This window comes from Ictidomys tridecemlineatus, chromosome 5, assembly GCF_052094955.1.
Source record: "Ictidomys tridecemlineatus isolate mIctTri1 chromosome 5, mIctTri1.hap1, whole genome shotgun sequence".
NCBI lineage: Eukaryota > Metazoa > Chordata > Mammalia > Rodentia > Sciuridae > Ictidomys > Ictidomys tridecemlineatus.
The window spans coordinates 175,189,650-175,202,498 of NC_135481.1; the positions used below are offsets into that span (position 1 = coordinate 175,189,650).

The 12,849-nt window shown below is 41.7% G+C and overlaps 1 protein-coding gene across 1 annotated transcript; it reads left to right on the top strand.

Annotated features, from left to right (window-relative positions):
* Positions 1-2,204: 2,204 nt before the first annotated feature.
* Positions 2,205-7,535, top strand: Defb128 (defensin beta 128). The gene is made up of 2 exons (XM_078049012.1): positions 2,205-2,521; positions 7,175-7,535. Exons 1-2 carry the CDS (start codon positions 2,329-2,331, stop codon positions 7,423-7,425), a joined length of 444 nt encoding a protein of 147 aa, XP_077905138.1. The 5' UTR covers positions 2,205-2,328; the 3' UTR covers positions 7,426-7,535.
* The last annotated feature ends 5,314 nt before the right edge of the window (positions 7,536-12,849 follow it).

Sequence of the window (12,849 nt, forward strand, 5' to 3'; positions counted from 1 at the left end):
GGCTACCACTGGATGAGCATTGCTTTCCTCTGGGTACTGGGGATTGAACCCAGGGGTGCTCTGAGCTACACTCCCAACCTTTTTTATTTTTTCATTTGAGACAGGGTCTGGCTAAGTTGCCCTAGCTGGCCTGGGCTTATGATCCTCCTGCCTCAGCCTCCTGAGTGGCTGTTTTGCCAGTGTCCCCGGCTGGATGATCACATTCAACACACAGGTGTCTGGTAGAGATTAGAGCTCCAAGAAGGGTTTCCAGTGGCAGCTGAAAGAGTTGAGTAGAATTGCCTTTGGGGGCCACTGCTCTGTCTGCAACGTGGAAACTGCAGCCAAGGGTTCAAGTGGAGCTGAGAAGAGTGAGTACAGAATATGATAAACAGTTCTGCAAAAAGCAGAAGGGGGGAATCATAGAAGTTTGGTTTGGTCTACCTTTTTTTTTTTTTTTAAATTTCTTTTAGTTGTAGTTGGTACTATTTATTTATTTATTTTTATGCGGTGCTGAGGATTGAACCCAGTACCTCACACATGCAAGGCAAGTGCTCTACCACTGAGCTACAGTCCCAAACCCTTGGTCTACCTTTAATACCCTTGTTTCCATTTCCTTGCACAAGTGAACCCCTATCGACGTCTCAAGTCCCTGGTTAATTGTAACTGTCAAATAGAATCTCAGAAGCCTGGTCTACTGTTGATCCTTTTTAAGCTCCTACTCATTCCATCCCTTCATCAGATATTTATCGAGCATCTAGGATGTGCTGAAAACGACTGTAGGGGCTGGTAATACAATAATCTATGCCACAGAATGTACAAGTCCCTGTCATCATGGGGCTTACATTTAAATAATGATAAAATGAGATTTCATTCTTGCCCTTTTTTTTGGGGGGGTACTAGGGATTGAACTCAGGGGCGCTCAACCACTGAGCCATATCCCCAGCCCTATTTTGAATTTTATTTGGAGATAGGGTCTCACTGAGTTGCTTAGCACCTCGACTTTTTGCTGCGGCTGGCTTTGAACTTGAGATCCTCCTGCCTCAGCCTCCCAAGCTGCTGGGATTACAGGTACGTGCTGCTGTACCCAGCTTCATTCTTGTCCTTTTCTTGAATGAAGCACACAAGGATCCTCATGGCTGCGGCTGAGGGCTCTGTGAAGATCAGAAATCACGATCTCAGATGTCATTAATTTGTGGTTGTGCAATTTCCACAGTTATGCTCATTAGCCTGGGTTTGGGGAGAAGGTACTTAAAAGGATCTGGGGTTGGACATTTTTGCACAGGTGAGTGCAGAAGAATAACGCTGCGTGGGAGTGAGGATGTTGGCGAGGGAGCACTTGAGATGGACCATGGAGTTGAGGCTGATGAAGAAGAGTGAGGAAGGAAGTCTGATTGACACATGGAATGTATTTGGGTGGAGGGAGTTTAGGTCTTGATGAATCCAGAGAGGGCGTTTCCATAAGAAAAAGCAAGGGAGGATTCATTTAAGGCAGAGAAAAGAGAGAAAATTCGGGCTGGGGTTGTGGCTCAGTGGTAGAGCGCTCGCCTAGCATGCAAGAGGCACTGGGTTTGATCTCCAGCACCACATAAACAAAATAAATATATTGTGTCCACCTACAACTTATATATTTGAGAGAAAATTAGATAAAGAGATTTGGGTTGTGCAGGATTTGGTTCTGGTTACCTTCCTTTTTTTTTTTTTTTTTTTTTTTGGTACTAGGGATGTTTACCCACTGAGCCACATTCCCAGTCCTTTTTTATTTTTTATTTTAAAACAGACCCTCACCAAGTTGCTGAAGCTGGCTTTGAACTTGCCATCCTCCTGCCTCAGCCTCCCAGACTGCTGGGATTACAGGTGTGCCTGACCGCACTGCCCCGCCCAGTGGGTGACATCGTGTCCAAAGTGTATGTCTTCAGTGTGGTAACTTGAGTGGAGGTGAGCGGCACCCAGGCTGCTTGTCCACAGGATGTCCCCTCCCCTCGCTGGACTCTAGCCACCTTGTCTTCCTCCTTCTTGCCCTCCCTTTCTCCTGTCCCTGTTGTCAGAGTCTTCGCAGGGCCACTGTCCCCTGAAACAAGCCAAGCAACAAAGGAGTTGTCCTTGCAAAGGGAGATGAAGGGACAAGGTCGGAGACGGCCCTTTGCCTGGGTCACGTGACTGGAGGCACGCTCAGTGACCAAGGCGGCCCATGGGGGAGGGGCTCTTTAGGGAGCGACTAACCAGCCACCTGCTGGGCAGAGAGGCCTCGAACTCCTTGTACCTGTGACTTTCTCTCCTTGTCCTACGCATGGGGTCTCTCCCCAGGCACAGCATGATCTGCAACCACTCACTCCAGACACTTCTGCCATGGTCCAGAGAACAAAGCCTTGGAGAGACTCCCCTTGTCCTCAGAGCCAGGAGAGGGCAGCCCACCTTATGCCTGATGCTGATAATGTGCCTAGGTGGTGGCGAGGTGGGACAAACAGTATGCTCCTGCAACACCCAGAAGAGAAAACTGTGCATCCTCGTCAGAAACAAGAGAAGTTAATCTATAAACCAGGTAACAGCATAAATAGGAACACAAGTAAGGCTTCTATTTGTTTTGGAGCAATAAACAATAAACGTTGGCTCTGCTGTAGCAAATACAGAGGAAACCTTCCACTCTGGTGCAATACCAAATACATGACAGCTTAATTTGTAACCCAGATCAGTTGGAGTCCTAGTTAACTAGCTGCACAATTTCTTGTTCATCTAGATTTTTGAATCACTCTGATACAGATGCCTCTTCTTGTTGGCTGCTTAGATATACTCACAGAAATCTTTATGTTTTCTTTCCTCTTTCCCCCCCTCTTTTTGGTACTGGGGATTGAACTCAGGGATGCTATACCACTCGACCACTGAGCCACACCCCCAGCCCTATTTTGTTTTTTATTTAGAGTCAGGGTCTCACTGAGTTGCTTAGTGCTTCACTTTTGCTGAGGCTGGCTTTGAACTCGTGATCCTCCTGCCTCAGCCTCGGGAGCTCTTGGGATTACAGGTGTGCCCCACCGCACTGCCTGGCTTGTGTTTTCTTTCCTGATGACTGGCATTTGTGCACCAACAAAAGAGCTTTTCCCCACGGAAATATTCCATTACTGTAATATTGTTTGCCTATTTTGTGCTAGGTGATTTGTCCCTTATTTATTTTTAGATATTCTTTATATATTTTGGTTATTAATCCTTTTATGGTAGATAATGCATATAGATAATGCATATACAAATTTTATTTTACTCTGATATTGTCTATTTTTTTTTTTGTTACTAAAAATTGAATCCAGGGCCTGGTGGGTACTAGGCAAGCACTTCACCATTGGGTTACATTCCTTTTAAAAAAATAATTATTTTGAAACAGGATCTTGTGAAGTTGTTCAGGATGGCCTTGAACTTGTGATCTTCCTGCCTCAGCCTCCCAAGTAGCTGAGATGACAGGTGTGCACCACTGCACCTGGCCTCTCTGATTATCTTTTAGTCTTATACTAGCTTATACCTTTTCTTTCCTGTATTTTATTATGAAGATGTTATGAATTTTATTTAGTCAAATCTGTCACTTTTATAATTTTAAATAATTCTCTTCCTCCTTACTATTAATGTTATTTCCTTTGAGGTTATATATATATATATATATATATATATATATATATATATATATATATATATGTGTGTGTGTGTGTGTGTGTGTGTGTGTGTGTGTGTTGGATGAATCTTTATTTATATGTGGTGCTGAGAACTGAACCTAGTGCCTCACACATGCTAGGCAAGTGCTCTACCACTGAGCCACAACTCCAGCCCCAAGATTCTTTATTCTTATTGAAGTTCTTCTCTTTAATGTCTATTTTCCTGGAAATTTTGGTTGACATGTAGTTAGTTGGGCATGAGGGTGGATTAACAGGGACAGCAGATGTGGCTTCTTCTGCATTGGTATAAGTTTGCTTTTATCAACAGGTTTTTTTGTTTGTTTTTAGTTAGAGGGATGAGTATTGGGTTTGTGTGCGCATGAATGTGTATGTATTCAGAGAGTGTCAATAGGCACACTTCATTTTAAACCGAATGGGTGAAAAGCAAGCAGAATCACTTTGTTTTTATTTTATCTGCTATCCCATTATCAAGATGAACTGCTCTGGGGCAGCATATTTAGAAGACTAAAATGTTAACACAGAAGAGAAAAGATTGTGGGTGGTTTCTATTTTCTCCTTTTTTGATAATTGTGTGTCTGATTTTTCTAGCATGAAACGGTAGCTCCCCTTCCAAAAAAGAACACCGAAAGAATCATGCCAGAACTCACCTGGCCTTTGGACAAAGGAATGAATAATCTCATTTCTTACCTGGACCATCCTGTCTAGCACTTTGGAAAGATAGCATCTTAAGTAGAAGCCAGAGACTATTTCTCAGAAGTGGGACACTCTTAAATTCTTTTTATAAGTAAAGTATTAAAAGCAATTAGTACTATTATAAATCCCCGTGGGAGGTAGAAAAGGAATAAATGGTAATAAATAATAACTATGGGTAAAAAAGCAGCATTTCTCCATCTTTCCCAGCTGACTCCAGAACAACTCTATTGCTTAGCCACGAAGAGTTTTGAAAAGGAGCCTGTGGGCTTGATGTGCCTCCTCAAGATGGCACAGAGCCTCTCTGACATTCGTATTGACACAGAGGAATACGTTAAAGCAGGCAATCGATTTTACTTCCAAGATGTAATCATGTCATCTTTAGAAAATTAGAAATATCCATGATCCCGGCACGGGCTGCTTCCCGGGAGACGAGGACAGCATAAAGGAGCCGGGGGGCCTGGCGGAGCACATGGCCAGTGCATTTTGCAATGAAGACAGCATCTTGTATTTGAGCATTTTGTCTTCAGTCTCCCAAAGACTGCCCCGAGGCAGGCAGCTGGAGTGGTGGCTTAGCGCAGTGGCTAAGGTATCAACTGGAGATTCTGAAGTCCTCTGGTGACCAGGGTGGAGCAGTTGCAGTTCCTGCTGCGTGGAATTCAATCTTGAGGGAGGAAGAGTGGGCTTGAGGGGACAGAACATTCTGTGCCTGTGAGCTCCATATTTGGAGACGTAGGTGGGGTGGACCTGGATTTCCTATCTGTCCATGTGGATTAAAATCAGAGCTCAGCCTGCTGATAGCACTCAGAGCTCTGGCTCCTCCAAGAGAAGTGCGACACGGACCACTGGACCAGGCAGGGCGCTGCGTCTTTCTTCTGGGGCTATCTGTAAACATGAAGCGGTTTCTGGTTCTCATTGTTCTGCTCTGTGAATTACTCAAAGGTAACTTGTCCAGACATGCCAGAAAGTGGTAGGAGACATGACCGTGAAAGCGTGGGGACAGGACCTATCAGACGGTTGATATCTGATCGATGTCATCAAAAGTTCCCATTCTCCTGGGTGCCTGACCGAGTTTGTGCCTTAGGACAGAGCAACCAGGGAGGTGAGAGGAGGTCAGGGAACCCATCACCTAGAATTATCTTTACAATGTCGAGCATAGTTTTCACCCAGGAACCTGGCCATGCACTTTGCCTCTCAAATTCTTTTTCCGTTTATGCCATGACCTTAATAGGAACAGCACACAGTTCAAATTAAGTCAACATGAGGCTAAAATATGTCTTTTGCCTTGACAAGCCTACATATTGAGTAAATCATTCCCTTTGAATCTCAATTTTCTCATCTGCCAAGTGAGTGAGTGTGATTGTAGTGACTCTATATCTATTTTCTTTCTTTTTTCTTTTTCTTTTCTTTTTTTCCTTTTTCTTTTTTTGTACCAGGAATTGAACCCAGGGGCGCTTAACCACTGTCAATGCTTTTTATTTTTTATTTTGAGATAGGGTATTGCCAAGTTGCGGAGGCTGGCTGTGAACTTTCAATCCTCCTGCCTCGGCCTCCCAAGTTGCTGGGATTACAGGCGTGCACCACTGCGCCTGGCTAGTGATTCCATTTCGTGTGGGGATGACATGAGTTTACAAATGTGAAACATGGAGTTCACATCAGGAGCCCTGATAGTGACAGGTCCCTTCTCTAGTGCCAGAAAGAAGGCAGGCTGTCTCTTTGTGGCCCTCAAAACCTACCTCTCTAATCCTCAAGATGTTCCCTGATTATGAAGCTTAGGGTAGGGAGATTGCATGTCCATTCTCTACATTTATTCTATGGCCTCGTCCACATTTTGTGTAGGGAGGCAAATAAGGGTTAGAAGCAAGGGCTGGGGATGTGGCTCAAGCGGTAGCATGCTCGCCTGGCATGCGTGCGGCCCGGGTTCCATCCTCAGCACCACATACAAACAAGGATGTTGTGTCCGACAAAAACTAAAAAATAAATATTAAAATTCTTAAAAAAAAGGATTAGAAGCAAGAGATTTAGGACCATCAACACATTATTCTGAACAGGTGAACATTTGGATCTCTAAGGGAGACAGATGTTTATGGAGTTGAGTTTAATCCCTGGACAGCAAATTTACCTGAGATCAAGAGGAGTGTGGAGAGGAAGAGGGAGCAGGAGTCGGGCTCTAGAGAAGTCCTACGTTCTGGATGGTGGGTGAATTCTCACTAGTATGAGACCTGTGAGCTCTTGACCAAGGGAGATTTCTGCTGTCCACATGAGTGAGTGTGACACGCAGCCACACAGGCACCTTAGAAACTGTTGCCTGGGATGTTCTTTTTTTTCCCCTAATCAATTTTTTTTAAGTTGTTGATGGACCTTTATTTTATTGATTTATTTACATGCAGTGCCGAGAATCGAACCCAGCGCCTCACCTGCTAGGCAAGCACTCTACCACTGAGCCCCGGCCCCAGCCCAGTGGTGTTCTTTTAAAAGTTGATTTGGCTCTGAATTGTGCCTTTGATGGCAAGTGCATGCTCTCTGGGGACAGGGGACTGAGGTGAGCTTGAGGGAATGTGCACTTGGAGCATGGAGCAGAGACGGAGCCCCGCCAGGCCCTAGCGGTGGGATGTAGCGGTGGCTGCGGTGGGCACACACGTGCTGGTGTTCTCAGAGCCACCTGGGCAGTGGCCAGGAGGCTGGGTTTTGAATGTCCTCAACTTGGGATGCTTTATTCCAAGCTCTTGAGTTCTCTCTTATCAACCTAAGGTTCGCTTTGGGATCACAGGGGGCCATGACTGGGGAGCAACCCCAGGAGCCTCCTGCCTTCCCTCAGAAACTAACCTTGGCGTGACGTTGCTTCCTAGGTGCAGACGCCGTGCGGCCCAAAAAATGCTTTAGTAATGTGACAGGCTTCTGCAGGAAGAGATGCAAATTAGGGGAAACTTCTGACAAGGGATGTCTCCGTGGGAAATTCTGTTGTGTTAACCTAGAGGAAAACAAGAAGTACAAGAAAGCCCCGGAAGTTCCAGATGAACATTTTACGCAGAATGAGAAGGACAAGGTGGAGGAGGTGGTCATCCTGCCCACGGTCACACTCATCACCATCATCTTGTAGACTGACCCTCGCTTCCTTGGTCTCCACTCATCCCGAATCAGAAGTGCCATCCAACCCAGCAGGCGACTGCCAGAGACTGCTCTGTTTCTTGATTCTCCATGTAATAAAGTCCCGTGCTTTGGCTTCCATGTATTTATTGAGGCACATGCTCAGATTTTGAACACCTTGGGCATGAATAGCTGCTGTGTTCAAGGTGGTACACTCGTGAAGTGGGGGATACGAAGATTAGCTGAGTGATGGGGAAGTGAACATGACACTTTCTATGCAAGACAACAGTTCATAGAATTTCAGGTATTTCTCCTGTTTTCTCAAAAATTCAATTTCATACATAGATTTAAGTTCTAAATTCCCCAAATGTGTGTGTGTGTGTGTGTGTGTGTGTGTCTGTGTGTGTCTGTGTGGGAGGGAGTAGTGTATGAATGAATACAAAGTATTTGGCTAACAACCAAAAATTCATTAGAGGGAAGAACAATATTTGAACATTTCCATAACATTTATTGGGGGAGATCTGATAAGCAGTGAAAACAGCTAGTGATAATTTCCATATATCATATGAAACTCATTTAATATACATCCTCTGTCTCCTTTTTCAGGAGCAATTTGGGGAACATCTAGTTGACCTAATTTTTAGACAAATACTGTTAAGACTTTGCAAGTGTTGCATATTCTGCTTGTTCCCATAGGGTGAAATTGAAAGTTGTGTAAATGAGGGGTCATATATAAGAAGCACCTCACTAACTAGGTAAGATTGCAATAGCCAGGTTGGTGGCACATGCCCATCATCCCAGCGGCTCAAGAAGCTGAGGCAGGAGGATCACGAGTTCAAAGCCAGCCTCAGCAATAGCGAGATGCTAAGCAACTCAGTGAGACCCTGTCTCTAAAGAAACTACAATATAGGGCTGAGGATGTGGCTCAGTGGTGAGTGCCCCTGAGCTCAATCCCTGGTACCAAAAAAAAAAAAAAAAAAAAAAAAAAGATTGCAGTAAATCAGAAACTTCTGTAGTGCCATCTATGGCGGTTTCTTTGTTGAAAACATCGGTCATAAATAACTTATGCGCTACCAATTCCTCATATGGGATAAAGAAATCCACAGACCCTGTTCTTCCATGAGTAGCTCACCATCTGGTTTCAATGGGAAGACAGAAAGACAAATATATAGATGGATGTCAAAGTTTCAAGAATAGACAGACTCCTTCCGGTAGCCATGGGTTTTGAGAATTCTGGAGAAGTACATAAGAAACAAGGACTGAACTTGATGGCAGAATTTTGGAAATTTTCTTGGGCAATTTCAGCACCATGGAAGCTACTGTGTGATTATGTTCAACCTAACTTGGAGAAGGTTTTAAAAGGAAGGTTCACATAATGTCCTGTAGGGTAATGTTTTCTTTTTCAGTGTTCCACCACAGTGTCACAGGAGCATTGCTTTTTTTTTGGGGGGGGGGTTCCATTTCATCTTCATGACACTGAGGGGGCTGGTCTATTGTCTTTAATCTGCACGAGCCACCAATACATTAGACACAAGAATCCATTGGCTGAGTTAGTGTCAGACCAACCAGGGAAGTGCCTCTCATCCAACAGATCGATTAAACCTTGAGTGTTTTAACAAATATTTTTCTTTTTAGTTGTAGATGGATACAATACCTTTATTTTGTTTATTTATTTTTATGTGATGCTGAGGATCAAACCCAGTGCCTCACAAGTGGGCAAGCGCTCTACCACTGAGCCACAATCCCAGCCCTTATTCTTTATTTTTGATCCATGTGTAATAATTGTACATATTATAGGGTGTGTCAACACATATGTATTATAAACTGGTCAAATTAGGGTAATTAGCATTTCATCTCCTTATCATTCCTTTATATCTGTAAACTCTGAGCTCTTCTCTTTGTTCTTTGCAAAATATATGACAGGTGATTGGGAACTATATTCACCCCGCTGTGAATATACACTAGAATTTATTCCTTCTGTCCAACTGTCTTTTGGTTTGCATGACCCAATCTCCCTCCAACTTCTCCCCCACTTCTCAACATCTAGTAATCACTATTATATGTTCAAATCAACATTCTTTTTAGCTTCCACCTATAAGAGGTAATATGCAGTACTTGTCTTTGTGTGTCTGGCTTATTTCTTTCTTTTTTTTTAAAGTCTCAAGCCTTAGGTTTTTTTTTTTTTTTTTTAGAGAGAGAGAGAGAGAGAGAGAGAGAGAGAGAGAGAGAGAGAGAGAGAGAGAGAGAGAGAGAGAGAGGGAGAGAATTTTAATATTTATTTTTTAGTTCTCGGCGGACACAACATCTTTGTTGGTATGTGGTGCTGAGGATCGAACCTGGGCCGCACGCATGCCAGGCGAGCGCGCTACCGCTTGAGCCACATCCCCAGCCCCTGGCTTATTTCTTTTAACATAGAATTTTTCCAGTTTCATCCATTTTGCTGCAAATGACAGGATTTCATTCTTTAATTTATTTTTGAAATTTCTGTTTGTTCTTTTTTAGTTATACATGGCCGTAGGAAATATTTTGATGTATTTATAGAAGCTCAGAATTTATCTTATTTGAATCAGGACCCCGTCTTGTGGATGGCTGTACCTGATGGTGAGAGCTGCTGTGCTGTAGTCATATGTGCACAAGGAAAGTTATGTCAGGCTCTTTCCACTGACTCCTCCATTTCCATCCCCCTCACTTCCCTGCATTCCTTTTTGTTTAATCCAATTAACTTCTAGTCTTCCCCTCTCTCCTTGTGGTAGGTTGGCATCCACATATCAGAAAGAACATTTGACCTTCGGTTATTTGGGGTTGGCTTATTCCAGTTAGCATGAGAGTCTCCAGTTCCATCCATTTAGCAGCAAATGCCTTAATCTCATACTTTATGGCTGAATAATATTCCACTGTTGTATATGTACCACATTTTCTTTATCCATTCATCTGTCAAAGGGTATGTAGGTAGGTTCAATAGCTTTACTCTTGTAAATTGAACTGCTATAAACATTGATGTGGCTGTGTCACTATAGTATGCTAATTTTGATTTGGTTATATACTAAGGAGTGGGATAACTGGGTCAAATGGTGGTTCCATTCCAAGTTTTCTGAGGAATCTCCATACTGCTTTCCATAGTGGCTACAACAATTTGCAGTCCCACCAGCAATGTTTTTTGAGTGTACCTTTTTCTCCACATCCTTGCCAACTTTTATTGTTACTTGCATTCTTGATAGTTGCCATTCTGAATGGAGACGAAATCTCAGTGTAGTTTTAATTTGCATTTCTCTAATTGCTAATGATGTTGAACATTTTTTTTCTTATATTTGTTAACTGATTGTATATCTTCTTCTGGGAAGAGCCTCTTCAGTTCCTTTGCCCATTTATTGATTGGGTTATTTGTATTTTTGGTGTTAAGTTTTTTGAGTTCTCTAAATATCCTTGAGATTAATGCTCTATCTGAGGTGCAGGTGGCAAAGATTTTCTCCCATTCTGTAGACTCTCTCTTCATGCTCTTGATTGTTACCTTTGCTGTGAATAAGCTTTTTAGATTGATACTGTCCCATTTACTGGTTCTTGACTTGACTTCTTGTACTTTAGGAGTCTTGTTGAGAAACTGACATGATGGAGAGTTGGACCTATTTTTCCTTCTAGTAGGTTCAGGGTCTCTGGTCTAACATTAAGGAATAGTATTCCTAATTTCTCTTTCAGCTGATTCATCATTTATATGTAGAAATGCAATTGATTTATTGATGTTAATTTTGCTACTTTGCTGAATTCATTTATGAGTTCTAGAAGTTTTTTGGTTTTTTTTTTTTTTGGTCTCATAAATATAGAATCATGTTGTCAACACAGATAGTTTGAGCTCTTCTTTTCCTATTTGTAATCCTTGAATTCCTTCCTTCCTTCCTTTCTTTTCTTTCCTAATTGCTCTGGCAAGAATTTAAAAGACTATTTTGAATAGAAGTGGCGAAAGAGGGCATCCCTGTCTTGTTCCAGTTTTTAGAGGAAATGCCTTCAATTTTTCTCCATTTAGAATTACACTGGCCTTGGGTTTGCCATATATAGCTTTTTAAATGTTGAAGTGTATTCCTTCTCTCCCTAGTTTTTCTAGTGTCTTGAGCATGAGTGGATGCTGTATTTTGTCAAATGCTTTTTCCTGCATCTATTGAGATAATCGTATGATTCTTTAAGTCTATTTCTGTGGAAAAATAACACTTATTCATTTCTGTATGTTGAACCGACCTTTTATACTTGGAATAAAACCCACTTGATCATGGTGCACTATCTTTTTACTTGTTTTTGTATGTGATTTGCCAGTATTTTTTTAAAAAATAAATTTTGCATCTGTGTTCATCAGGGATATTGGCCTGAAGTCTTCTTTCCTTGATGTGCTTTTTCTGGTTTTGGTATCAGGGTGATACTAGCTTCATTGGAGTGAATTTGGAAGGGTTCCCTCCTTTTCTATTTCATGGGATAATTTGAGGAGTATTGGCGTTAGTTTTTCTTTGAAGGTCTGGTAGAACTTGGCTGAGAATCCATCCGTGTTGGGATTTTCTTTGTTGGTAGGCTTTTGGTGGCATCTTCAATTTCATTAAGTTGAAAATGATCTGTTTAAATTTTCTATGTTCTCTTGGTGCAATTTGGGTAGGTCATATTCTGTAGAAATTTGTCAGTGTCTTAAAGATTTTCTAATTTATCGAAGTATATATTTTCAAAACAGTTTCTGATTGTCCTCTGTATTTCAGTAGTATCTGTCCGTGATATTTTCTTTTTCATCATGAATTTTATAATTTAAGTTTTTCCCTCTTTCTTTGGTTAACTTGACTAAGGATTTGTCATTTTCTTTAAATTTTTTTTTCCAAAGAAACAACTTTTTGTTTTGTTGATTTTTGGAATTGTTTTTCATTTTAAATTTCAATCTCATTGATTTCAGCTCTGATTTTAATTATTTTCTGTCTTCAAACTGATTTTGGTATTGATTTGTTCTTTTTCTAGGGCCTTGAGATGTAATGCTAGTTATTTATTTGGTGTCTATTCTTTTAATAAATAGCTCACTGCTGTGAATTTTCCTCTTATAAGTGTCCCAGAGATTTTGTTAGGTTGTATCACTGTTTTCATTTACCTCTAAGTATTTTTAGTAACTTCTTCTTCTTCTTCTTTTTTTTTTTGTCACTGAGGATTGAATGCAGGGCTATTAACCACTGAGCCACATCCCCAAACCTTTTGTATATTTTATTTAGAGACTTGCTAAGTTGTTACATGCCTTACTAAGTTGCTAAGGCTGTCTTTGAACTCATAATCCTCCTGCCTCAGCCTCCTGAGCCAATGGGATTTCATTTTTTATCTTATAGTTAATTTCTAATTTCATTCCATTATGATATGATAGAACATAAGATATTCTTTCTTTCTTTTTCTTTTTTTTGTATTTGCTCAGAGTTGGCTTGTGACCTAG